We start from the raw sequence: 27,625 nt of genomic DNA, 5'->3' as shown, positions 1-27,625 counted from the left end.
GAAAGACTGCGGATGAGTAAAAATATGTGTGTGTGTGTGTGTTCCCACACGTGCAGGCAGACAAAATGAGGAGAAAACAAAAATAATAAACACCAAAAGTTAGCCCTAACTTTTATGTGCAGTGTTGTTTTTTTTTTCATGCAAACCCCAAGACAGTCCATGGATTTTGATCTGTTTGGAGGGGTAAAAATATATGTGTGTGTGTGTTCCCACACGTGCAGGCAGACAAAATGAGGAGAAAACAAAAATAATAAACACCAAAAGTTAGCCCTAGCTTTTATGTGCAGTGTTGTTTTTTTTTCATGCAAACCCCAAGACAGTCCATGGATTTTGATCTGTTTGGAGGGAAAAAAATTAAAAAGTCGATGCCTCACTCTAGAAGACTTGGAAATACAGATCCTCAGAGCACTGTGCGACAGAACTGGGTGAAGCCAGTCTGGAGAAGCTGAATATGGGCTGGCCTTTTAGTGTGGAGACATGAATGCCCTGGTTTACCTGCCTCTTCCTGCCTTAGCGCAGCTGTCTGATAAAGTACTTATATACCAATCCATGGCTGTATTTACTGCAAAGTTAGCCAAAGCAAGCCTGAAGCCAGTAGAGTTACCAAAAGCCTTTGCCATGTCCCTTTGTTTTGATAGGAATCGGGGAAAATGGATCAGGGACCTAAAAATCCAGATTGTTCCCATGGGGAGTACTGGCACCCTGCTTGCTTGTCCCTCAAATGTGAAGTTGATTACTTGTAGCCTCTACAAAATTTTGCAGGCTTTGGTTAAACAGTTACCTGGCAAAACAAAGAATGGTTCTGTGGAAAAGGAATAAATAGGAAAGGTATTTACAATGTGGCCAGCCCTGCTGTTCAGGCTCTCCTGAAGCTGATTAACCTCTGATCTCTTCCAGGGATTAGGTCAAAAAAAAAAAAAAAAAAAGAAGGGGAAAAAAAATAAAGGCTGCTGGGAACTTTCTATTACGTTTCAGAGGAAAACAGAGCTGGGCAGAACCGTCCCTTGAGCCTGTCTGGTTTATGAGGAGGTCAAAAAGAGCTTGGGTAGTCTTGCAGCCAGGGGGACAGCCTTTTGGGAGCTGCAGAGTGTATATTTGACGGTTTCCCTCCTTAGCTTGAGATCCTGCACCTACCTCTGCTGCATGCCCTCCCTCAGCAGCTTGGCACACTTCGTCCTCACTGCTTTACCACGGCCCCGGTGCCGGGAGGCTCAGCCCTTCCATGCTGGCTGAGGTCTGCGTGGGACGGGGCTCTGCGGCAGCCCCCCGCAGCGCCATGCTGCCCGTGACCCCCACTTGGGTCAGGCAGAGGTGGTCTTGTCCATCTTCACGATGTGTCAGACACATCAGGACACCCTTGTGCTTGGGTGGCAGAGCAGTGCTTAGGCCTTCCAGCTCGTAGTCCTAACACGGCAGAGCGACGTTTAACTCCAGAGACCCTTTTGTCCTTCCAGTCATACAAGGAGCGGTGGCGATATCTCCCAGCAAGGTAAATACATTTGATGCCCAGCTGGAGTCAGATCTGTGATTTCTGGACGTGATCCAAGAAACTTTTGTGGAGCCGTGCTGGCACCCCTTTGTATAAAGGGCAAACTTTCACACTCTTCATCTGAGTCCTGAGGAGGTTAGCGAGACTGTCGGGCTGGAGAAGCTCATTGGGGAAGGAGAGGATGTCAGGTTTGATGTGGTGGCAAAAGGGAGGTTGAATAGGGAGCTCCACTGGCAGTTTGAGGTCGGGGCAGAAAGCCGTGGCTGTTATCAAGCAGCCTGGGAAATGATAAGCCATGTAGATTGACCAAAGAGAGCTGGTGTTGAGCACCAAGCCTCTGCGTTGCTGTGTCCCAGCAGAGAGCAACTTCACACTGATACTGTGTAGTTGGGGGAAACATTGGCAATGGGGAGAGAAAAAAAGAGATAGAAAACATTCATACGCGCTTGTTCATCTATCTGCTTTTTTCAGCATATGGTTTCTTTTTAGAGCACAATTTCCACCTGAGTGGAAGACTGTTTGCATGCACAGCCTATTGTCAGTTGTCCTTGTGGGTATCTCCCCTTGGAGAGATTGTTGTTGGAAGTCAGTTGTCCTTGTGGGTATCTCCCCTCTATATTTTAACATGCTTGTTTTGGAACTTGACTGTTTCAAGGCTGGAAGAAACAGATGTTTTCCTTTTGCCATGAAGATCCTTGAGGGCACCGTTGCTGCCTCACCAGCATCTATTATCTGTCAACAGCAAAAGAGCTTTGGCTGTGAAGGCTTTGTGATGCTTGTTTAGTACTATTCCTGTTGCATGGCTTTTCAGCTGACGCCAGGAGATGGCTTCATGCTCAAGGTTGATTGTGGATCACTGTGTTGAGAAATTGCAAGGAAAACTGTGTTGCCTCTGCCTTCTCCTCATCTGTATGCTTATGCCAGGTCTGGTGTGCAAGGTTTTTGCCCTATCTAGCAGAAGATGTTTTGCCAGCGCTCTGTAAACTGTAATGTGTTTTAAATTACACAAACTGATTTTCATGGCCACATAAATGGAACTTTGCTGTAGATTGGAGCGTAGAAGATTCTCCTTGTTTTAGGGAGGCAGCTTTAAAATTTTGCCTACCTGGCTGTAAGAGAACCAGGTAACAACAGATGATGCTCAGGGTACACTCCTCAGCTGTGGCTCTGAGATCTGTTATTGCTCATCAGCGTGTGAGAGCACATGTTTAGTAGTGGAGCATAATGGAAACTAGAAGGCTATGCAGGCTACAGCTGACTTGCATTGGCGGAGGGGCAGGATTGCACATTAGGGAGATTTCTCTGCAAGCCTTGAGCTCTTTGGACAAGTCTGGACTTTTTTCTTAAAAATTTCTTTCATTTGGTCTGGCGGTGTAACTGTGTTGACACACTCAGAAGGAAAGGATAAGTCATCTGGGTGAGCTACTGACGTCTGTTACTATTGTTGTAATGAGTAGGGACAAGTGCTTGAATTCCAGCTTTTGGGCACTGTTTATCAGTCCCAGTGGGCAATACCCATGCATTTAACTGTAATCCTGTGCCTATTTTTCTTCAGTCCTTAGGCTTGGTACCTGCAGTCCTCTGGACACCTGCAGTTAGCATTGACGAGGAAGTCAGTAGTGACACTGTGATTTCATATGTATGTGAATGACTGCTAGCATCTGTGTTAGGGAAATAGGGACCCTGGCATTAGCAGTGGCGAAGGCTCAGTGTGAGTAGCATGTGGATGCTTTCACAATCAGGATATTTAATCTACTGGTCATACCTGCAATAACATGAATTTGAGCAATAGGCTGTGCAAGTTCTAGTGATGGAGCATTTCTTCAGCTTGCGGGCTTGACGCAGGCATTTCACCACTGCCTTCCCGAGCGCCGCACTCTGTTTGTTTGAGCTGTCTGAGGAGATTCGAGCTCTGATGGGAAACAGAAATGTTTTGTGTGCAGATAATAGCAAAAAGTATGGGGCTGCATTTTGTATCATTTCTGTCAGACACACAGCACAGCTCAATTTACCCCTAGTGAATCAGACGTACTGTCTACTCAAGGAGAACAAGACAACCCTGTCAATACAGTGTTAGAGCATGTGTGCTTTTACCAGTTTGGGCAGAATAAAACCATCAAGGATTGTTACAAAGCGTCATGCTTTCATTTTAGCAAGTATCTAGGCTTGCCAGAATAGGCAAGCAAGATATCCCAGGCCTGGTGCGAGCTGCTGTCTTTTGGAGGTGCACTTTAAAATCTGGCTTGGGCATTAGGATCAAAGGCAGGAGAATTAATTTGCTGTTTATGTTAAAGTGGATATATCTGCTTGAAATGTAATCTTCCTTGGCTGTGTTTAATTGTAGTTTCATAAACCGCACCTGCCTGTGGGCTCCTCCTGTTTTTGCTGTGACATTCCATATTTTTATCTTGACTTCCTAAGGAAATGAGGCTTCTCGGCGATAGCGCACGTGTCCTGCCTTCTTTTCCACCAAATACCGTTTGGATCTGCTGGCCAACTTCGGCTGAGTTTAATGAGGAGGAGAAATTCCAAAGATACAAGGTCCTGACAAGTTATGTGAAAACTGGCAGGCTGGGGGAGGAAGAGAGAGGCTGAAATTTATCGTATGGCCTCTGCTTTGGGAATGGTGGGCAGACCTTAGCCACTGTCCACTGTCAGCCAGCTGGCCACTGTTTTGCAGTAAATCAGGAGGAGGTAGATTACTTTTTTTTTTTTTTTAAAGAAAAAGTTCTGACGCTCGGCTTTCAAGGGAGTGCTGCAGCTATAGGAATGTGTGCAGGGGTATAGCACATGCAAGCTACTTTTAAGCCTTTTAAAATCTCCCTCTGGTTCTTTCTTTAGTTTATGGGTCCACAAATGGTATTGTACATTTGAGATTATCCTGTGTGATCTCTCTCCCCCTCTTTCTTAACATGTGCAGGTGTATATATAAATATAAGATAGCAATATTATTCTCCAACATTTAACGAGACAAAAATGTTTTCTATAAGTCCCTCGACAGTGCTCCTTTTGCAAGGCGCTTGTGTAGGGAGTTTGTAGGGAGTTGTTGGCTAAAATACAGTCTTAAAGCCCAGCTCCTAAAACGAGAGGTTATGGCAGCAAGTGCCAATGCACAAAGACCTGGGAATTCATTGTACTCTAAGCTGACTTGTAACCATGATGAACACTCCCCTCGTGCCTAACGGGAAATGGTTCTTCTCCCCTTATGCCCAAGCTCTTAAATATGCAATGGGAAGCACACGGCTGAGCCAAGTGTTAAAAGACCCTTGAAGATGCTGCGCAAACTAGTTCAGTTGATCAATGTAGGAGAAGATGCTGTTTGTCTCCTGAGCCTAGAAACGTCTCAAGTCCTTTCCAACAAGGAGCCTGTGTACATTCCTCTAGATAGGTTTAATCCAAAAGGGATTAAAGCCGAATAAATGTGCTTCGTATAGCCTCTCTGGCAGAGAACATTTTCTACTGCTAAATAGAAGGGCAGAGGTGGTGTCATTAAATTGCAAAGATTGGTGCTTTGTAATGAGCACACGGATTTAGTTTTGCTCTCCTGTCCTTGCTGTCTCTCTTAGTAAGACACTGCTTCACGCATGATTAGACCGACGGGAGTCTGGCCAAGGAGGCATCTTTTTGTTCTGATGATTCCCTGTTGATTTTTTTTTCATGTCAGACTTTATTTCTCAAATGTTTTGATCTGAAAGGGGTGTCTGTGAGAAGTGAGCGAGTTAGCTGCAGAAGTGGCTACTGCTCCTGTGTGGAGATCATATTGCTGTTGTGTTTTGCCTCACATTCACCAGGTAAAATGGTAGTTTCTTTACCCAGCACATCACTGGTGCAAAAGGCATGGTGAGAGTTCACCAGTCTGCTCTCTTTTGTACCTAGTTCTGCAGGGTGTGGGATGGGGACCTTCACAAATGTCCCTCTCTCTTCCTCGTGGAGAGGTCAGTTCCAGAAATGAACTTTTTTTTTTGCATGTCAGTTGATGTATGAGGTGTTTCTGCAGTGTTTCAGTAGAGCGGGGATATTTTCCACTGTAGCTCCTTCTTCTTGAACTGAGTTTTGGTGTTTGCTTCTAGAGTTGGTGGAAAAGTAAGTGGAAATCCTAGTGTAAATGCAGCAGCCCGCAGACCTCCAGATAACTGTTACTGTCCTGGCAAAGCACCTTGGCTCTGCATGCCAGAGCAAGAAAGGAGAGCGTCCGTGATTCCTGAAAACTGGATTCTTGTGTGGAATATTTTACCAAATGGAAATGTAATTGGACAGAGAGACCACAGGCAGCAGGGAGAGCGAGCATCCCGGTGGCTGCCGGCTGCTGGGCTCCCCCCCGTGCTAACCCGTCCTCCCAGCCGGGGCTGGGGGCGACTGGGCAGCCCCCAGTCACTGCTGTGGAAACAGTGATGCACTGGCAGCACCGCTAAGGAGGGTTTTATGTGTCTCTTGCATGTATTTTACCTCAGCAGGTAAAATAAAATTCTGTGCCATTTATTGGCGTTTCCTCTCTTTGAGCCTGTGAGACAAACCCTTGTTTATAAATGGGTTAGTTGGTTCTCACTCTGAATTTTTCTTTTTGCTTCTTTTGCTATGCCCCTTAGCAACAATTTACTTAAATGAAGAGCCTTGAGTCAACTATAAAATGATAGAGTTGCACTGATTTAGAGATCGGAGGGGGCTGCATGGTCAAAGTCTCCCCTCAGATGCGAGTCCCTGAGGGTGATGTCGGTTCCTATTTCAGAATCGCTGCTGCTCCTCAATTCTAATTAAAAGAGTATGGCAAATGTACCTTGCCTAGTCTTGATTTGCAACACAAGTTGTTAGATTTTGCACTGTTCTTGTAAAAATGGTTGGATCAGCATGTAAATGCTCTTTCCCATGCTTACAAATGTAAACAAACAAACACCCATGTAAATTCAGGAAAGGATTTCTCCCACTGGATGGAAAGAAGGGAGGAACAGTTGCATTTTCTATTTGTAAATGTTCAGATGGCATCCTGTTGTGATAGCAGCGCTTCCTCCTGACATAGGTGTCTAAGGTTTTTCCCTGTTTTCTGTTGAGTTGCAGTTGAGTACAGCAAAGCCAATTTGATGTCTGACTGCTACTGCAGGGGTAGTCCTGACTCTCTTTCCCCCATTTCCCACCTCCCCCTCTACCAGCATCTATCTGGTCCCATCCTTCAGAGAGCTCCACTGGCAAAGAAGTATTTTCTTTTTTCTTTTTTTTTAAATACGGATTAGCTTTCTATTGTTTTCACCCCAGCAAAAGCTGGCTGGGGGCTGAGAGAAAGTGGCCAGGCCGGGCATGGAGAGGGAGAGGCTTCGGCCAGGAGCCGGCCCACAGCAACAGCATCATTGTCATCATCAGCAACATCAGCATCTCCTTAGGAAAGCCGGCTGCAACGCCTTTCCAACAGCCTGGTCACATCTTCCGTGGCCGCCTGCGACGGCCACGGAGGGACTGTTTGTAGTGCTCCGCACCTGCAGATTTAGGAATGAAGAACGGAGTGTAAAGGTCTTTTGCAGGGATTCCCCCACCCTCTGATTCTTTCCACTGCACAGCAGGCTATTTTTAGTCTGCTTGCTTGCATCAGAAATTACTTCACTTTCTGCTTTGGATCATTTCCATAACATTTATTGTGATTCTGGATTCCAGCGTTCAGGATAATGTCAGAGCAAAGAATCGCAGGGTGGCGAGCTCAGTTCCAATGGTGGAGCCAAAAAACCTGTGCTGAGAATGTGTGATGCCAGCTGCCTCTGATCTGGTGACCCGCGAGATACTGGCGTAGGTGAACCTCATTTTGGACAATGACCCATATTTGCAGGCAAAGAAGCCTGTTAATCCCTAGTTTAATGGTGAATTGGTTAGTGAATGGCAAAGAAACACAACTCTTTAGTAGTCTAATCCAGGTAGAAAAAGTAGATCTACCTCTAAAAGACATCTCTTTGCTTTAAGTGAAGTCCAAAACAAAAGCCCAGTTTGCCCGTGGTGTATATGCTTGTGTGGAACCACTGCTAATTCACTGGAATGCATTTTCTTAAAAAAAAGAAAAGTGTTTCTTCTACTGGTCTTCTCTGCAGCTCGATAGTTCATGGGATGAATATAGTTGTGGAAACACAAGAGTATTCAGGAGCTGTATTCAGTATTCAGTGGACAGCAGAGATTGTGCCTATTGTTAAGGCACAATATAGATCAAAAAGTTGGATTTCAGTGTTTGAGATTGGGGGGGGAAAAAAGACATTTAATATCAAGCCTACATTCTCTTGAATTTTCCAGTTGTTTTTTTTTCTGGGTCTTAATTAAGAACCACTCACGATGGATTGCTGCCTGCTTTGGATTAGAGGTCTAATCCATGATTATTCACAAAATACCCATATTCATCAGCCTTTGAAGGACAAATAGCTACTTAGAATGTGGATAAACAGTCGCAAACACTGTGACGTACTCCTTGAGACACGGCCACCTTGCCCTGGTATAGCTGATAAGCAGTGTTTTCTTGCATAAGGGTTTGTCTATGTTTTTCCTCCTGGTTGCACTCAAAGCGAGGGCTGGTGTGACTGCTGTGCTTTTGGCCATCACTAGAGGGCTTCAGAGCGAGAAATCTGCTTGCCTTCCACATGATGTCAAGAGCCAGAGGTTTCTTCTTAAACCTGCTACACAGCAACACAACAGATACCTTTGAGTTATGGTAGTAGGACCTTACTGGTGTTCAGTGGTTTTTGCATCTTCCATTCAAACAACTTATTTCATAATTTTTTTTCCCCTTTTTAATCTGCTCTTTTAATCATCGCAAGATGAATGGTGAAACAGGGCCTTACCCAGCCCTCCAGGTGTGAGGCGAGTAGGGCTGGTGGGCAGCTAACAGCTGATAAAGGGTTTTGCTGGCATCCTGCTCTTTCCCGAAGGGAAGAGGACGGGATGTGAAGGTTGGGGGTGTGCACGGGCACGTACCTGCTTCCCAGGCCAGCACCGCAGTGTCGGCCTTGGAGAGAGGTGGCCAAAACTGGGTTGTGACCATTGTGTGACTGTAACAGGTGATGGAACAAGAGGAAATGGTTTCAAGTTGCACAAGGGGAAGTTTGGATTGGATATTAGGAAGAATTTCTTTACTGAAAGGGTCATCAGGCGTTGGAACGCGTTACCCAGGGCCGTGGTGGGGTCCCCATCCCGGGAGGTATTTAAAGATCGTGTAGATCTAGTGCTTAGGGACATGGTCTAGTGGTGGGCTTGTCAGTGCTAGGTTAATGATTGGACTAGATGATCTTACAGGTCTTTTCTAATCTAGGAGATTCTGTGATTCTGTATGTCCTGTGGCTCCTGGGGAAAAGTGTCCGCTCACGGACCAAAGACATGAGGGAATAAGGGCTGTATTGTATGAAAGACAACCTTAGCTTGGTGTCTTTGCTTTGAAGAGGTTTGCCAATGAGTTGGAGAGCTGCCCTCAGCCAAGCCTGCTTTCAGTGAGGAAGTTTTATAGGTCATGAAAAGCGGCAAAGTCCTTTTTTTTTTTTTTTTTTTTTTTTTTTTCCTCCCCACCGTGCCTTGCCTTTATATGCAGCAGTACACATGCACTGCCGTCATCCCTCCCTTGTGCTTTGGATCATCGGCTCGGCGTTCGCCCAGGGAGAGCTGCGAGTGCCTCGGATTTCTCTCCGTGGTGTGGGAACGCTGGAGCACATAATGGCTGTGATTCAAAGACAAATGCTAGCTCTTTGCTACTGATCACTTTGGCAGAAACCCCCAGATGCTTGGAGACTACAGATGGAGCTGATTTGGGGAGAGTGGTCAAAAAAAAAAAAAAAAAAGTATCCACAACCTGAGAACTTCCCTTTTTTTAACATTTTTTTTATTACGTTTTGCTATCTTTGTAATAGCATCCCTGTTCTTCCTTTTCCTATTCTGTACCCCCCGCCCCTTGCTTTTAAATTCATGCCAGCCAGAGCTCAGCTAAAGGCTTTTCCTAGCAGACCGTCATTTGTTAGTAACCAGCAAAGACAAGCTTAACCAATTTAACCAACGCTTTCTGTGAGGCTTTCCTTTTTGACTGGGCTTTGGGATTTCTCCCTGCGCCCGTTGGATGGACGAGGCTGCAGGAAACCGCAGGAGAGGAGCCTCCAGCCGTGACGGGCTTTGTTCAGATGCCTGTAGTCTGGCAGAAGCTGACCTCCACAACACATGGTCTTTCACTTAGCTGCCTGTCTCCGGCTATTGGAGAGGTCCGATTTGCTGTGTGTGGGATTTCTGCCGCTTCCGTGCTGCTTGGTAATGTTTCCCAACCGACCGGGGGATCCCATCCTTGCCTCGGTGGCAGAGCTGGAGCTGGAGGGGTTGCTGCAGCCTGTCCCTTTGTGCTCGGCTTCATTGTCACACAGCTCCGCTCTGAGCAAATATGGTGCCTTAAAGCATATATCCTTCTGAATTTTGAAGCTCTCTAAACGAATCAGGTTTCCTCCTTCAGAAGTAAATGTCTCCCCCTCTTTGTACCACCACCACCCCCCCGCCCCGCTTTGGCTGGGCTAATTGCTCTTTGTTTGTTTTCAAATCAGTGTGATTAACGGAAGATTTTTCCAGACTGTCACTTTGTCGTGTTACAGGACTAGCATAGTAAAAAGTTGTAATATCTGTTGGGGTGAGTACCGTCAGCACAGAGTTACAGGCTTTTTCCTGCTCATGAATCGTCTTCCCATGAGACCCTGTAGTGATAGCATTACTTTTGTTTTAAGGGAAAACTCCCTGAGAAGGAGACTATTTATTTATCCAGACAAGAGAGGCTGGTTTGGAGTTTGTTTTTTTTTTTGTGGGTTTTTTTTTTGTGTTTTTTTCTTTTTTTTCCTAAAACATGTAACTTTTTAATATATACTTAAGGAAGGTACTGGTCTGGGTGGTCGAGGTGGGCACAGCTCCCGTGCGGATGCTGGCCGGCAGGTGTAGCCGGGCAGGCTGGGACCACGTTTGGTGCAGGAGATGTGGTGGCTACTGGAGGCTGGGGAAACCGAAATGGTACTCTGAGGGAGAGGAGATTATTCCTGTATAGGAGGGTTTCAGTAAAACACATTAGGCATGTGTTTATTTTACAGTTAAGTTGCTGAGTGTCACTTTTTAACAGTGGCTTGGGGTGGCCTGGGCTCTCAGGTTTCTCTTACAGACTTTGTGGTTGAATTAGGGTGGGCCTGTCCAGGAAGAGTTTTGAACTGAATAAACCTAATTTTCTTCTTATCAGCACCTGGGTGTCGGTGCTGACTCCCTTGTTCCGATTCCGACTGCTTTTTGCCTGCTGTGCATAGGCATCCACAGTTTTAAGTATCTGTCTGATGATTAATTATTTCTGCCCCTGTGGCCCCACGGGTCCCCTCTGCTCATCGTGGTGCAGCGGCGAAAGGCAAGGGACAGCAGGGCGAAGAGCAGCCGAGCCTCGCTGGGAGCCGGGGTCGGGGTTGGGAAGGGGACTCCTGTCCCCAAACTCCTGCCAGGGCTCTCAAGGTTTCAGCTCAAGAGTGAGAGACTTGTTCTGGGACCTCAGCTGTTTGTTTTTAAACTGGAGAGTGAGATGCCCTAGCGGCTCTGATTTTTGAGGTGAAATACCGTTTAATAAATGCCAGCCTGTTCACAGCCCAGCAGTGAAAACAAACCTGTAGTGTAGTATTAGGACCGTTTATGCTTTCTCAATTCCTATTTTCTTGGCTGTTAATCGTGGTCGCTTTGCCGCCTGCCCAGCTAAGGGTAAATGTAGCTGGGGTGTCATATTTTCTGCAAGCATTTGTTGCTTTTATTTATCCTGATGGAGGCAGAAGGGCTTCTCTTCTGGGGCAGGTCGATAATTAGCTGGCTATCGGCAGCTTCCTTGCTCGGCGAGGGGGAGGAAGAGAGAGGGGGGGCCGTGACGCCCCGTCTGATAGATGGACACGAGCATCTTGTGGCTCTGTTCATTGTTAATTCACTCCTGCAGCACCGCTCAGCTGTGAGGTTTCCAGGCGTGCTTGGCAGCGCCGACAACAAAAACATCTGGTCCAAGAATATAGTTCCCTTCTGCTGGCAGCTGCATGAAAATGATTTTGTACATAGTGGCGTAATGCCAAATGCACTTACTTGTACACTAAAGTGCACAGCCTTTATAGAGCCTTGGCAGCGCAGGGCGATTTTAAATGCTATGCATAAGTCAGCATTAATCTACCAAAGAAAATCAAAACCTCAGCAACCGTTTTCGTAAAGAACTCACTTATCACGCGTGCCCAGACGTGGCCATACCTTTGTACCTGTCCAACAGCTGTTCCTGTCTGAATACGAAGGAAGAACCTTGTGGTCGCAGCCCCGGTTGTCATCTGTCCTCCGGAAGGGTTTGGCACAAACATGAAGGGAAATTTGCTCCTCGCAGACGTCCCCGAACTCCTCTCGTCAGCAGCCACGTTTATCTGTTACTGATAGAGGTTGTCTGTCTCCTCTCTTGTTTTAGGAAGGACCTAGTGTGTGCTGGAGAAAATGTTAACTGTGAATCAAGTAGTTTGTGTGTCTGCTGGTAAATTGTAATTTGAGTGATTGGATCTGATAATTACAGAGTCATCATCGTCGTCTTGTCAGTCAGTTGTAAATCATTCTAGAATGGATTTCCTTTTTTAAGAAGAGCTGTACTTTGAGTGCAAATGTATTTTGGAGGTAAAATACAATATCTACATTCCTTCCTGCTTTGAAAACCCTTAGGGTTAGAAGTGTGGATCTCATTCTTATGTGAACAAGCAAGTTGAAGAGAGTTCTTTGCTCCAGCAAAGCTGCTCTCAGCCCATGTATTTCTCGTTATTTCTTTTCTGTTTATTCCCACAGAGTAGCTGAGCTTGGGTGGTGCTTTTTCACCCCCAAAGCTGCTGTCGACTTGTAGGTTTCAGGAACGCTGCAAAAGAGTGTGGAGGAGCAGAAACCCCATGTCTGGCATCAGTTATGGGTCTGACTTTGCCCTTTGCAGAAGGAGCCCGTTCCTCCCCAAGAAGAAGCAGATGGTTTGAGGGCTCAGACTGGGTATTTCTGCGTGTGTGTGTAGGGCTGACTGTCTCACAGCTACCGATCTGATCTTAATCCTCTACTCTGTTGCTGCTGGGAGGAGCAGTCTTCACCACACCAGAGAGAGAAGGAAGAGGAGGTGGAGATGGTGGCAAAGGGAGGAGGAACAAGCTTCCTCCTACCGGCTTTCAAAGCGGTCTTTGCTTGCACTGTCGGCAAAAGAAACTGAAGTTAATTTTCTGGACTATTTTTAAAATTGAAAATGGCATTTGACAAGCCTGTAGGGCTTGGTCAGGTCTCTTCCCTTCTCCTCACCCCAGCCACCCGTGGTTTGCGTGGACAGCGTATATTCAGCCTGTTCTCAAATACACGACGGTGGGCTGGTGTCGCAGCTTTCTTTGCCATCCCTTCTGCCCCTCGTCTGGTGCGAGGAAGGGGCCTTTGAACCTCATGAGTCCTCCCTGTCCCCGCCTGGTGGTGTTCATTTGCAGTACTTTCTCTGCATAAGGCAGGGGAGAAGGTTGCGGGTTACCGACAGAGATCTAGCGGTGACTAATACTGGACCAGAGGAGCTGAAGTGTTTGACCTTTAGGCAAAGATTACCTGAAATTAAAACTTGTAAGGACTTGTGCACTCGCACTGTGTCATTCAATCGTGTTTGCAAGACACATGTACAGATCGGACGATTCCTTTTATTCCTGGGCAATTTACATATTTTGGCGGCTTCACAAAAGAAACCTTGTGTTGAATAAGTCAGATCATGATCTCACACTAGTCCTTGCTTACAAGGAGTTTTTTGGAGGCTGTAGCGTAGCCCAGAACTTGAAGTTTTCCTTTTGTGGGCGTTAAAACAGAGCATAGGTTACTGGCAGCACGTACAACAGGCGTTAAACATGAGTATTAGCTCCTAAGCCAACATATTACCTTCGATGTTTGGGGATGTGAGGGCTGTCTGTTAGATGTCGTTTCATCTGGCAGGTGTAGAGGTACAGCACTTGAGAAAAGAAGCGTCTTCTTAGCTAAGTGAAGTATGTCACTTTATAGAAATGGATTGGTGGGCTGCAAAGAAGATGCAGTAATTTTGTTTTCAGGGCTTTTCTTAGTGCTCATTTTCTGACAAAATGCAGGGCTTTGTTAGTGTTGCAGACGGAGTTTTAAATATTTGGAAGGAAAAATTGCACCACTCGCAACATTTTAATGAGGAGGATTTGCTTAATTAAAGCCTAGAAGACTTAGGGAATGTGGACAGCTGAGGGATTAGCAACGTGTTACAAAGTTCTTCTTCCACCTACCAGTTGATTTGGGTTCAAAAGCCAAACTCCCTAGTAAAACCTGTAGTCTTCCAGCAGCTGTTTCCTGGCCTGGTGATGCTACCAATGACCAAAGCCTGGATTCATCCTGTCTAATTTTAGGGATGTAGTGGTTATGCTGAAGCCTGGAGCGTAGCTGCCCTTGGTGCCTGCAATTTAGCATGGGGAGAAAGGTGCCTGTAGAGGGACAGGTCTTCCCACCTGAGGTGGGACTTGTCCCATAGAGGGGTGAAAGTCCCTGGTGGGACTGTGTCTCCTAGAAGTGTGAGGTACTTACTTCATGGCTATCACAGCTGCTCACTGCTGGCAATTGTGGTGGTGCTCCTTCATGCTCCCCCATTATTATTATTATTAAACATATGATTGATTTTTTGGAGTACCATCACCAGTCTGCTCCCTCTGCTTCACAAATCTGTGTGTTTGCTTTTGGCTGAAATAATATTACATACCAAGCAGCGCTGAGCCCTCCATTGCTGTTGGTCAAAGAAATGGCAGCATGTGATGGAGCTTCTGAATTTCTCTTACCAGCTACTTCTCCAGCCCCATCTCTTTTTAATAAAGTATGCTGTGTGAAACAGCCCCGAGGAAATGCTGAAGTGGGATTACTTTTCCTTCCTCTCCTTTGTTCTGTTCCTATTCTGGGTGTGCATGATTACAGCTTTTGGGTTTGTGGTCACAAACTGTTTGGGTATTTTGTTTGTTTTTTATCATTTGTGTTTCATTCAATCTACAAAATGAAAGAGGCTGTAAACAAATCCTTCTTCCCTGTTCATCTACAGGTCATTGTGGATGTAAGGCTGTATATACTGAATGAATCTGTCCTGTAGGTGAATTGGTGTGTTCATGTACTTGTGAGTTTTCATGACGTATATACTAGAAGAACATTTGTGTTATGCCAGAACTGCCATTTTTAATGTATTTTACCTTCCTGGCTTAAATTTCTGCTATTATAGCTTCTGTGTGGCACTTGGTACGTGGGAAAACCTCTTTCGGTCATTTCAGCCTTTTGTTTTCTCTCCTTTCTCAGGTGTTTGTCTTCTGCCCCACTCCCCTCAAAGTTAAAGCTCAGTTTCAAACTAGAACTTTAGTTTCTCATTGTATCTCTCTGGCTGCATCAAACCTGCAGGGCTCAGGAGCCTTTTCCATCTCCCAGGTCCAAACTGTGGCCCAGCAGGGTCTGGACTGCACACGCAGGGAGGAGACCTGTGCTTTGGTCCCCTTTGGGAAGGAGATCTGCCCTCCAGATGGGAATGGTGGAGCTTCACACTGCCCAGGGGGAACAGGGGCGGGCCAAGCAGTGGGCAAACACCTCCCCTGTCTCTGTCGCCCCCAGAGGTGCTGCTTTCCTTGGCATCAAATGCACACAGATTGGAAGTAGAAAAGCTGTGCAACTTTTTGGCTTTGTGCGTAAGCCTGTTTGCTCTCCAGCGTCTATGTCTCCTCTTATTGTCTGAGCCCGGAGCTTTGCATCAAGGAAATTGTTTTAATTTCTTTCCTTCACACACAGACTTATTTTTCATATCTGCTAGCAAGGGCTTGTTCTGATCACAAAAAAACCCTGAGACAGGATGTAGAAATGTATAGCAACAGGCGTTTTTAGTGTGACTAGTAGTAATGGAAGTAGGGTACTACGCTGAAGATGCCGGCACAAGGCTAGCTTGTTGCATAACTTGTAAATAATTTAGGCTTGATGAGGATGGACAGTTGAATTGCATAGCTGGGATAAGCATGCAGTCTGAGCAGAAAACTCTTAAGTAATCATGACCACGATCGAGGGACTAGCCTTGCAAACGGTTGAAGGGATTTGCCCTTAGGAGGTTTCTCTCTTGGTTTTCTTCGGAAAAGCCCGCGGCATCCTGGGGTTTTACTGGGGGAGGTCAGCAGCAGTGCAGTCTCCGTGCCTTCAGAGCAGCTCATTCAAGTGACCGGCGAAGGCACCAGGGGCACATCGAGGAAGAAAGAAAATATTGTCATCGGAGTGATTGGCAGAGGAGGTGGTTTTGGAGGGGGGGGGAGACAACAGACAAGTATTGTCTTCACGTGGTTTTTGGCTCCTTCCTGCCCGCACGTGATTCCGTCTCCTGTGCCTGCACAATGCTGCTACACAGGCTCCTTCGGGCAGTGCTGGGACCCTGCTTAAGAGCTGGCCCTCCCTCCTGCTTTTTTGTCCAGTTAACTTAATTGTTGCTTTATGGCTGCAGCCTCAGCGATGGCACCGTTGCGAACAATTTGGCTCATTTTCTCTCTTGTTTCAGATGGTGCCTTTAGCATGCAGTAGAGAGGGTGTTGTGCCAAGGGGAGACAAAGCAGCCTCTGTTTTGCATGTGTTGGGAAGTGTGTTCCTAACCTGCTTGATGAAATCTTGCCACTGAAGGTAACCAAACGTGGTCATAAGGACAGCTCTGTTCTCCCAGCCAGTTCTCCCAAAACTAAGATTTTATTTTTTTTTTTTTCTTTTTTACCCTTGAAAAGCATCACAGCCACCTTCTGCGCTCGTTCTGCCTGAGCAGAGCGTTGCCGGTCTGCTGCTTCTGGCAGCACGGCTCTGTGCCGGCGGCGGAAGCGTCTCAGAGGCTGGTGGGCAGCTCTCAGCGACAACATGGGCTCCAGAAAGCTCGCAAATGGTAAAGCCCATGAAGGGGTTTCTCTGCACAGGCTGCATAGGTGGACAAAGGACAAAATCTGAGAGGTGCCCTCTCAGCCATGGTGGGACAATGCACCCACGCTACTGCTTGCTGGATGTCTAGTGCTCCTGCAGTGTCACTGAGCGTGTGGCGTGATGGATGCATTTTCTTAAGGGCGAACAGCCTGCTGGCCTCTGAACAAGTGCATATTTGGGAAGGACTTGGAGGGTACAGAGAAATGGACATGCTGGTGCCAAGGTGGGAAGAGTCTGTGGGTAGGTAAGGGGTCTGTGAAAGAGAGACCTTCCACGTGAAGTGGGACAGGCACCGTGAATGCGATGGGTGAGAAGGTAGCAGAGGAGAGAGACAGAAGGGAAATAAACTTGCATGAGGTCTTTAGCTTGAGGGTAACAAAGCTCAAAGGCTCTGTAAAAGACTCTCAAGAAAGACAGGATGTAATAAGAAACTTGGAGGCTCTTGTATGTTAAGGTTTAGGAGGGACTGTATATGGACTTGTTAAATGTTTACTGCACATCTTGATTAAAGTCTTTTCTTTTAAACAGTTTAGGCTTTCCCTCCCAAGAAGCCTGTGTTTGGTATTTTCTTTTAAGAACTATTTTATATCATATTCTCAATTCCAACACTCTGTTGTGGCGTTGGAGAGGATCGCATTTCTTCACGCTGCGTGTTTCTCCGTGCTGCAAGCTGCTCTGCTTTATACAGATTTCCTACCTTGGCAGGCGCTGGCAGGGACTTGCCCGGCACTCGGACTCTCCTTGCTCTTGTGGTTAGGTTCCTCCCAAAATTACAGTCTCCTTCCCAGTTTGAAGGCAGCACCACAGCTCCCGGTTCAAATACCGCACTGTGCGCTGCACTGCCCCAACTCTTCTCGCCAAAACATCTCCCTTGTGTGTGAGAACTTTATTAACAAGTGTGTATATTATGGATTCCAACACCAGAAAAGGTCACCTATTGTGCTGGGCGCTATTCAGACTTTCCCTGTGCTGGACGAATTCAGCTCTGAATGGATGCTGGCCAGGTCTGGGGTGCGAGGGGGAGGGGAGGGAGGATGTGACACACAAGCAGAGTTGTGGTTTGTAAAAGTTGATGTCGTGATTTATCCAGGAAGATTTTTGTTTGCATTTGGTGCCTTCTAGGACTTTTTTCTTAATTTTTTTTATGTGGGTGGAGAGCAGAAATGAAAAGTGAGAGGAAGTGGAAAGGAAAATAAGCTGGGTATCTTGTGGGCTTCTCCTGTTTTTCTTCAACTTGCCTATTGTGGGGGAGACGGCGAAAGAACGGCCGAGTCGCTGTGGTTCTGGAGCCTCTGAAAGCAAACCGGTTTCTTCTCCACCACTCTGGGCATCCGTAGGTTAGCACTCGCTTTGCCCTCCCAGCACCGGGCTGAGCATCCTGCCTGTCCCTCCACACAGATCCAGACTCTCCGGTGATTTAAACATTCCCAAATCCTACAAGCCACTGCTGGAGCTCGTGGTGCCCGGCAGCTCAGCTCACTCTGAAACCCCAGGTACAGCGCTGCCGGCTGCCCTTCTCCAGGCTGTGCAGCTCCCGGGGTACAGGCAGGCAGAGCTTCGTGGGCAGCGTTGGGATAGCAAAGGAAAGGAGACATGGAGGCTTCACTTCCCCAGTCCCCCTTTGCCTGTGTCTTTGGCTTTCCACGGTTGGGGAGTGGTGTTAATTCTTAAAACGCTTGGTTGTAGATTAAAATGACTGGATGTCATTTGTGCACAGAAAGCTGAGATTTGTCACTGTCTCATTTCTTAAATCGGAGAGGAAAGTTACTGAAGGGACCGTGTTTGTATTCCTCTGCAAACTGATTTAGGGCAGCATATAAATCATCTGGCAGGACAGATAAACTCGCTCTTACCTTCATCACAGAATGTTGTTTTGTTTTATCCTTGCTTGGCTTTGTTTCCTCACTCACATTTCCCCTCCTCATAGTACTAGTGTAAATAAAATCTTCCGAAATTGTCCTGAGTTTCTCCTCCCCAACCTGTGCCATCCCTTGGGAGGGCGGAATCAACAGCCAGCTAAGAGCCGTGATCAGGCAGCTCTTCCACCCTCCTCTGGGTGGATGGAAAGTCACCACTTACATGCCCTGGGATACTTCCTCGCTGTACCTTTAGTTGTTTGGGGTTTTTTTAAATTCAGCTCCTGAAATAATTTCCTTGTACTATAGAGCTTGGAAAACAGTGTTATTCCCCCCTTTACTCCCCGGGGTGTGTTTCTCAGAGACAGATTCTCGTAGGGGTCTCGTACCAGTTGCAGTGCTGGGGCAGGTTGGGACTGTTTTGCTTGGTCTCCTGAGGCACCTAGACAACGGTGTTTAGGGAAGTATATAAAAACAGGGCAAGCATGGAGTGATTTTTCTTTTCCTTTGGTTAGGTCCTCCCTGCTTCTGGCACTTCTAGAGCTGTAGTTCCCTTCTCCCTCCCTATGGCGATGTCCGGCACGGTGCTTCTGAATTCCCCATCTTCTAAGAATTTGTATAAATAAGCAGGATTTTCTTGCAATAATGATGTGAGGGAGGGAGTGAGGGGGTTTACCTTTGGAAAATGAGCTGAAATTGCATAATTGAGCTGTCCAGATTAATATTCCTTACATGGATCTGCTCTAGTAGCTTTTATTTGACCGGGAGTTACTCCAGCGGCAACCATGGTCGGATACTTAAATCACTCAGATACTTAAATCATCGCAGTTTTGTAAATGGTGATGTAATGAAATAACAAATCTGTGTGCACAAATCCAGTAATCTGATATTTAGCATGCAATGATGAATGGATGAGCAAGCGGTGTGGAGATTTTGTGCTACAGTCGTAAGCAAGCTGATGGGGCATCGCTAGGTGGCACACTGAGAGGTAACACACCTGGTTTTATTTTTAATGTGCCAATTCAAATGGTTAGAAATTATCTTAGTGCACATAGGTGGATTTCTGTGCAGGCGTCGTATGTGGTTTTTAATCTTACTGGCAAAGTCTTTTTGATAAAAGAGCATTGCGGTTAGAAATCCCTAGAGAGGCTGACATGTCCATTTAATCTCTGAAGGGAAATGCATGGAAAGGGAAAGGAGAGCCGCTCCGAGCTTAATTTAACCACGTGAGTCTTGCAAAAGTATAGCTTGCTGCAAAAATTACTGGTAATCAGACATGCTGTCACAAACAGACAGCGAATGTATAAGTATAAAACACTTACACCAGCCCCGTCACAGGCCAGACAAAGAAGGTTTCAATGGGAGTTTGTATCCATAGATAATGGCTTAAAGTGGTAATTGATGCCAGCTGCATAAAATCACTAGGAAGGGCTCACCAGCTGCCTCTCTCCTCCAAGAAAAAAGGATGTACTTTTGTATTCCTTCAAGAGAATGACAGCCTCTTGCCTCAGTTGGTTTTAATTTTCCCCTTTTGTGATCCCGGCGCCTCTGCAAATGGTGGGACTGTTAGCAGCGGTGGTGCAGCGCCCGTGTTGTTGGGAGGAGGTGAGGGACCTTCCGTCCAAATCCCGGGACGGCTGCCGAAACACCTCTCTCTGCATAGGAGGATCTCTGCTGCAGGCTGCAGCCTGCCCTCCCTGCCGTGCATGTGTCCATAAGGAGACCTGTGCGGAAACGGTCTTATCCGGTGAGATTTTTGGGTGGGATTCATCTCACCCTGATGCGAGACATCTGCAAGATTGGTGTCTGGATCTTGGATAATGACCTCATCCTCCTTTTGTAGTTAGTGGGGAGAAGTAAACACGGGTAGGGCGCACATTGTTTGGTCTCTTTCGGATGTCCACATTGGGATGGAATCAACTTTACCCTGGAAAAAAAAAAAGTTCCTGAATCTGGAACAGAACAATTTTGGTCTGGCCACTTTTTTTTGGCAGGGGATGGTTTTTTTTATTATCTTACATCAACTGCTGTACCACAGTGGTAGTGCAGCCTTCTCTGTGCTGATTAATCCTCATGATAGTTCCTGTCGCCACAAAGTCTTCAGGACTCAGTGCCAGGGAGTTATCGATCCACACTAAGTAAGTGGAGTCCTCCAAAGCCTGGCGAGAATTACTGAATCCATTTATTTTTGTAGGCTGGAATTTGGGCTGGATTGAACTGTAGGTGAGACGCTATTTGTGTCGTGGAGAAATGTTTGATGGTGGCTGAAATAGGAGTTTAGGACCATTATTAGCCTTAGCTAAGGGAGATGCTTAGGGTTGCTGCAGGCCATTGAGCAGGTGCTTTGACACAGCCACGAAGGAGAACTGAAAGAGCAGTAACTGCCTGCAGTCTGCTGGCTCTGTGTGCACCTTTTTTCTGTTGTTGTTTGTTCTTTGGTTTGTGGGTTTTTTTTACAGTGTGTTTTGGGTTTTTTTTTTTAACTTATTTGCTTTTTCAGAAATAGATCCTGTCTAAGCATTGTCATGTTGGCTGTTGTTACAATAGATAAACATGAACAACCTTTAGGACATCCTGCCCATTGTATTGTAAAAGCTATTGTGTTCATGTGCTGAGGGTAGGAAATAATTTTTATATAAAAAGTCAGTACAAAATAGCAGATGAATCCAATTATACATATTAACCTATCAGCGACTGAGTCCTAAACCATTAAGTTCAACAAAGCTCTTATTACAGTTTTTTTTGCGTAAATCCAATGTTCAGCGTGGTAGTTTCTAGTATAAGCATGTATTCTTCTTCTTCCTTTGTTTTTTGGTGGGGTTTTTTTTGGTGGTTTTTTTTGGTGGTTTTTTTGGGTTTTTTTTTTTTTTTTGCATATGGTCTAAATAAATAAAAAAATCACACGACAGCAAAGACAACAGAAGCAGCTGAGGAAGCACTGAGTTAGCTTTTGGCTCAAAAAGCTGTTCTGATAATGCCTTCTCCCAGGGCTGCTGTTCACTGGGAACTTTGATTTACAAGATTATTTTACTATTTTGTTCAGTGTTCCAGAAATACGAAGTGTTTTACTGTAAAGATGCGTCATGAGAAGATTTAAGAATAGCTTATCCCTGGTGCGTTTTGGGAATTCTCTCATAATAATTTACAAGTAAGCACTGCATCCCATCCTACCATTAGTGTATTTGAAACAATTGTTTGCTTTGTAGCATAGGGTGGTTTCTTACGCTAAAGCCATGCGCGCCAGTGTGTACAAATAGTTAACGTGTACTTAGTATTAACATCTGCATATGTCGTGAATAGGATATTTGATTGCTGGCGTGATACAAATTGCAAGGAAGTTTGAAGCTTAAAATTTGCTCGTGTAATCAGCTTTGACATTACAGGATAATCAAAATACGTGCTACCGTTTCCATCAGCCAGCCACCCTAGGGAACAGAGGTTTCGGTTTCTTCCTGGAACCAATTTAAGGTAGACGTTTTCCCCCTGGATATCTAAGGCTAGAAAATTGCGGAGCGAATAAAGATTGTGCCTAAAGGGGTAAAACCAGCTGCCTTTTCATTTGTTGCCTTGAGAGGTGCTAGGTGAGGGCTCCCACTCTCTAGGTATGGTAAGAGAGAGCTGGGGGTGGGATGGTGTCTGCTCCTTCTTCTTCTGCATCTGCTGTGCCTGCTCAGGCATCACCTCAAAGCACGCATGGATCCTTCTGTGCAGCGCGTCCCACCGTCACATCAAAAGCGAATTGTGGGTGGTTTTAAGGAGCTGTTGCGTAGCGTTAGCCATTTCAGCGCTTTGAAGGGATGACCTCCCTTCACCTGAGCTGCTCCCTGCTCGGCACCTCGCTGAGGCGGGGGGGGAGCCGGGGGAAATCCTTCCTCTGCCTTTGTGTCCCAGCATCCTGTTTACCGCCCGGGCTCCCGGCCCTCTCTTCCTGATGCACTTGCTCTTCCTCCACGGAGGCAGATGGAGGAGGAAACCTGTGCAGGAGGCGAACGCCTTGTCCGTGCAGCGAGTGGAATTCCTGATCTCCACCTCTGCTTTCCTGCACCAGCCCCGTGCTGGCACTGAGGTGGGACCCTGTGGTCCTCACCGTGGGGGGACCCACCTCGGAGAGCCCGCTTCGGCAGCCGGCTGCGCTGAGCCGCTGTCTGGCATTTAAATAGAACTGGTTGCAATTTTCAAAATTAAAGGAAAAAGATGAGGAAGGTGGAAATAATACTCCTGTATCGTAAATTTTCTGATTTTTCTGGTTTTCTAGTTCTCTGGGTTATGTAGAATAAAAGCTAGCTATGTATTTGCTTAAGGTATTACAAGCACAGGGGTTTTAGACAGATCCTGTCCTGCTCCATCATTGGATGAAGTCCAGTGCATCATCCTTCATTTGCTTTTTTGCATTACTGAAACTTGGGAAAGTAAGGTCTGTTGTAGACCATCTCAATAAACAGGATTTTGATGGCATGAACATAGGATGTGTTTACTAAGCAGGATGCTGGTATGAACTGAACATTTAAAAAAATCTACTCGTGTGAAAAAGAAGAGGAAATACATAATGCATGTGGTGTATTAAACATGTGGGGTTTGTTTTTTTTTTTCCAAAGGATGAAGAAGAAGAAATCAAACTGGAGATTAATATGCTAAAGAAATATTCTCATCATCGAAATATTGCAACTTATTATGGTGCTTTCATTAAGAAAAGTCCTCCAGGACATGACGACCAACTGTGGGTAAGCAGATATTTCTCAAGCACGTTCATGAGCCTTTCCCTTTTGGATATAGTTTGAAGATGATAGAAATATCATATTATGGAAAGGCAAACTAATAGAATTTGGTGCTTGCCTGAACTGATAGATAAGCGAATCACATAGGCTAATCATGCATCCTTAAGAGGATGGCTCAACCAAGATTTGCTATTAGCAATGGATTTGCTCTTTAAGTAACTTTTTTTTCTCCCATTTCCCAGATGGATAGTAACATGTTTCATGGGAACAAGGCAGATGAGCTGAGCAGTAAGAATGTGTGGCTGAAAAAAGAAAGCTGCACTTGAGAACTGTACCCATTACATTTCTCATCCCACCTCATCTACACCCTCTAGAGGATTGAAATTTGGATTTGAAATGGCAGGGTACAGACATCAGTGCATGTTCTTCCGTAAATAAATGGGATTTGAAAGAATAAGATGTGTTGCAATGGTGTGATCAATTTGATTCCTTCAGCACTGGATGTGCTCTTACTCCTGTTGCTGCTAATGCATTTTGCATAGCTGAGCAAATCCAGATTCCCAGCATTAAATTACAGTGATTAAATCAGTCCTTGAAAATGTGGTAACTAATGTGAGACATATTCCATATATGTCTGACACACATTGGAGACATTTGGTTTGAATCCATTTTCCAGGCAGAGATGTAAAATAAATGATATTCTCTGCTTCACGAGGGTTTCCCAAATCAATGCTGCAACCTGATTATTTTGCTTCGCTAGACAGCTGGGAACTGTGTTTAATGTTGGTTGTATGCTGATATTTGTTTTTCAGCTTGTTATGGAGTTTTGTGGAGCCGGCTCTATCACAGACCTTGTGAAGAACACAAAAGGGAATACCCTGAAAGAAGACTGGATAGCATATATCTCCAGAGAGATTCTGCGGGTAAGGAAAATAGTCTGCTCCACTTGAAAACGCACAGCCTTATAGAGATGTAGCCTAGCTTGAGGTTCTGCAAGAAGCTGTTTCTGATCAATCCCCTTAGCCATGTCATCGCTTGGAGAGCGCGTAGGAGCAGATAGATGTCTGCTCCACATCATTTAACTCGGTGTGAGTTGTACTGTATTGTAACAGCAGCCTTGCAGAAACCAGCAATTTTTAGTCATGAGAAGCCAGCAGAAGAGCCAGTGACCTTACCTATTGTAGAAGCTGTGAAACAATGTCCATAAGACACTGTTGTTGAGAAGCCTGAGGCTGTAACCGTGTCGTAACACAGCAGGGTGTGGAACGGGCTTTTCCAAATGTGCTTTCAGCCGTCTTCCTCTGCTCCTAATGTGGAGGAAGGGAGTTGTTGGCTCGGGCCAGCAGTCAGGACTTCTGTGCTGCGATGTTCTTGCATATTGCATATTCCTGCAATCTATCTGGAGCAAGCAGCTACGTCGTATGTGGCTGTGCGCTGTGGAATGCTAGCAGACGGCGCTGCAAAAGTTTCTCAGGAAGAGGGATGCCGCTTACCAGTTTCTCTAAAACTGAAGCTTTAACTAATTACTCTTCATATTTAATTTCCAGTTGGTACAGTTTAAGTGCTTTTTGAATTGGCATTTGTTTGCTGCACTAAGTAAATCTGGTATGGTTTTCCTCGTGCTTCTTTGTAAAACAAATTGCCTCCTACCCATACCACTACACAGTATGTTTGTTCAATTGCCTCATCATAAACGAAATTCTGAAGGGCTTTATGTTAAAGGAAACCACCACAGGCTCTTGCATAAATCAATGCTGCTGTTGTCTGTGCTACACATTTGCTCTGCCTTGGTGATTTTTAAGATGGTGAGGGAGGGAGATGTACGATTCTGCTCTCTTGCTCTAATTCCAAATGCTAGGAGGGAGCCCAGCTGCTGGCATTTGGGCTGGCACATTTTAAGTTGTTTAGAAGAGAGAAGAAAAGTTGAATACCTACTGAAGGTTGTATTTCAAATCAAATGGATGATTTAATATGAGGGAAGCTAACTTCTGCAGGGCTGATCTTGTGCTTGGTTTGAGAACTGTGTGACCTTGGAGGTATTGCATGCTATGTTGCATGCTATGTTGCATGCTATGTTGCATTCATCCTAAGGTTCTCCTTAGGTAAAGCAATCACACTTGCTGAGGAGAGGAAAAAGTGATTTACCGCAGAAAAGAGTTAGGTAAAGGCTATTTTCTTGTTCCTGTGAGAGATTTGCAAAAGGAGCCTTAATTGCTTGCTAGCAGGAACTGGAATATCTGGAAAAAAGGAATGCTAAACTCGCATTGCTATGAGACGTTGCAAAACCTGATTCGACACCAAGTTTGTCAGAGATGATGGAGAAAGGTTGTGTAACAGAAAGTTAAAATGAGCTGAAGTGCCAAAGATTGGTGCAGGTAGAGACACAGGTGAGGGTCGACCTAGTGGATCCCTTTGTGGTTGAAGGGGCCTGAGGACTGCAGGAGAATGGAGAAGTGCCCTTTTGTCTCCTCCCAGCCCTTGACAAACCCAAATGTGGTTTTTTTCAGTAAGGTTAGATGGTACCCTGGAGAGAACAGACCATTATCTCTCTGGCTGAGTTGGTGTAGCAGAAGGCTTTAAAGAATATCCTGTGTGAAGCTGTGGAAAAGCCTTCATTCCTGTGAAAAAGAAGACCACACTTAGCATTAGCAGCCAGCAAAGGGTCTTGGGGACATCAGCCATTCACTTGATTCACTTGTGACATGTGTGGGGAGGAGCTATGGATGGTGTTTTTTTTGTCACGCTCATTAACTGTTTAAAAAAAAAAAATAATAGTGCAATGGTTATGTAGGCAAACTGGTAAATGATCATTTAATGAAGAACATGTGTTAGGAAATATTTCTCTACAGCAACCACTACTCTCTTAACCTCTTGCAGCTGTAAAGGTTCTATTTCTTTATTTTTCATAAAACATTAAAAGCCTATGAGGGCAACACGAACAGGCAAGACGATCCCACCAGAGACTACAATTTTCCGAGCAGAGAGCTGAGGAGAAACCAAAATACAGGCAGTTGCTAAGAGGGTTGCCTGTTGTTCTCCCAATTACATTAGAGAGTAAAATGCAACATATGTCTTCCTCAGCCCTCCCTCCACATGGCTAACGCTTCGGGGCATGTATCCAGGTGCTGTCTCAACAAAAAGCACCGTATGCCAGGAGGTTTTGTTTCCTTTGGAAAGTATAATGCTCATGCTTAATGCTCATGCTTTTTTTTTTTTTTTTTTTTCCCCTTTTGCATGTTTGGGGGGGTTTTTTTGGTTTTTGGTTTTTTTTTTTTTTTCCCAAGGAACAATTATCTGGCTTGATATTTATGGAGGCTAGAGAAGAGAACTGCAGCTTTGCAGCAGAGCTTTTGTTTGTCGTCAGTTGTCCCTCGCCCTCAAACATAACTGCCAGTCCATCACCCTCCCACCTCCTTCGTGGGGGTGCATACATGCACGCTGGTGCTGCCTCCTTTCTCCCTCCACCCCCTTTCCCCGGACTAAATTTTGAGTGACCCTGCATGTGTCAGATGTCAGTGACGTACACCGACACTGATGTCATCTACAGTGTTATTGCACGGAGACTTTCTGGGAGCTGAACTTTCTTCACGCCACATTGTACAATGCAGATGTTGGGCTGTATTTGGGTACAGGGTGTGTGTGACCTGAGGTCTGTGTCTCTGCTCCTGTACCAAAAGCTGTGAGGCTGGTGTGCTGCTGCCAGGCTCCCGCAGCTCCCATTGCACCCAGCAGCTCAGCAGGAGCCCGAGACCCAGTGCTACGGGCTTTGCGGGTGCTGGGTATGGGTAGTCTGCTGCTAAGCCAAGAACCAAACTCTGAACGTCCTCTCCTTCCTCTCCTCTTCTTAATGCAGGGGTTGGCACATCTTCATGCCCATCATGTGATTCACAGGGATATCAAAGGGCAAAACGTATTGTTAACAGAGAACGCAGAAGTGAAACTTGGTAAGTAGGCACGCACGTCCACTTCCTCATTCATTCAGCCTTTGTTTTCTGATCTTCCCAATCTGGTTTTATCCTCTAAGAGCCCTGCGACGTGTTCTGGAGCACGTGCGCTCTGTCACTGCTCCTGTGTGAATCGAGGCCTTGCACATATTTCCTCTTGCTTTGGGAGGATGGCATGCATTTTGTTAGAAGATGTTGGCTTTCATGCTGGAATTGGTGAGGGGACCGTTTTGTGCCTCCCGCTGAGCCACGTGTGACTTGGGTTGTTCCTGAATCCCTTTATTCTGGGCTGGGGAAGTGACAGGAGTCACTCTTTTATTTGGCTTTAATTAAAATAGCACCTGCTGTGCAGGTTCTGGACACAAAAGTACAATCTGGACCAGCACACTCGAGGGAGCTGTCGTGTCAAGTTCAAAACACAGTTCCATCTCTGGCATGCCTGCTGAAAACTGTGCTCACCCTTGGCCTCTTCTTTCCCTTCCAAGTGGACAGACTCTTTTTCCTTCTTCCTAATCTGTCTCTTCCAGTTACCGCACACTTTAACCTTCTGTGTTTGTATCACACTATATTCGCCACCTTTTTTTGGTTAAATATAGAGCCGTGCTGAAGCCCTCCCACCCAGCCCACATCCCTTCTGTTTTGCATTACACCTTCCTGCAGCACGAGGCATGGGAAGAC

The 27,625-nt window shown here is 45.8% G+C and overlaps 1 protein-coding gene across 1 annotated transcript in view; it reads left to right on the top strand.

The window, feature by feature from the left end:
* The window catches only part of MAP4K4 (mitogen-activated protein kinase kinase kinase kinase 4), a 166,427-nt gene that overhangs the window by 84,618 nt on the left and 54,184 nt on the right, over positions 1-27,625 (top strand). Inside the window, exons 3-5 of the mRNA XM_009883080.1 lie at positions 22,884-23,009; positions 23,816-23,926; positions 26,857-26,947. Coding sequence (XP_009881382.1) covers positions 22,884-23,009; positions 23,816-23,926; positions 26,857-26,947 — 328 coding nt within the window. The remainder of the gene's footprint in view (positions 1-22,883; positions 23,010-23,815; positions 23,927-26,856; positions 26,948-27,625) is intronic.

The sequence above is a fragment of the Charadrius vociferus genome, unplaced genomic scaffold (genome assembly GCF_000708025.1).
Source record: "Charadrius vociferus isolate BGI_N301 unplaced genomic scaffold, ASM70802v2 scaffold92, whole genome shotgun sequence".
Classification (NCBI taxonomy): Eukaryota; Metazoa; Chordata; class Aves; order Charadriiformes; family Charadriidae; genus Charadrius; species Charadrius vociferus.
The sequence above is the reverse complement of the archived record's forward strand: the minus strand, read 5'-3'. Positions and strand labels throughout refer to the sequence as shown.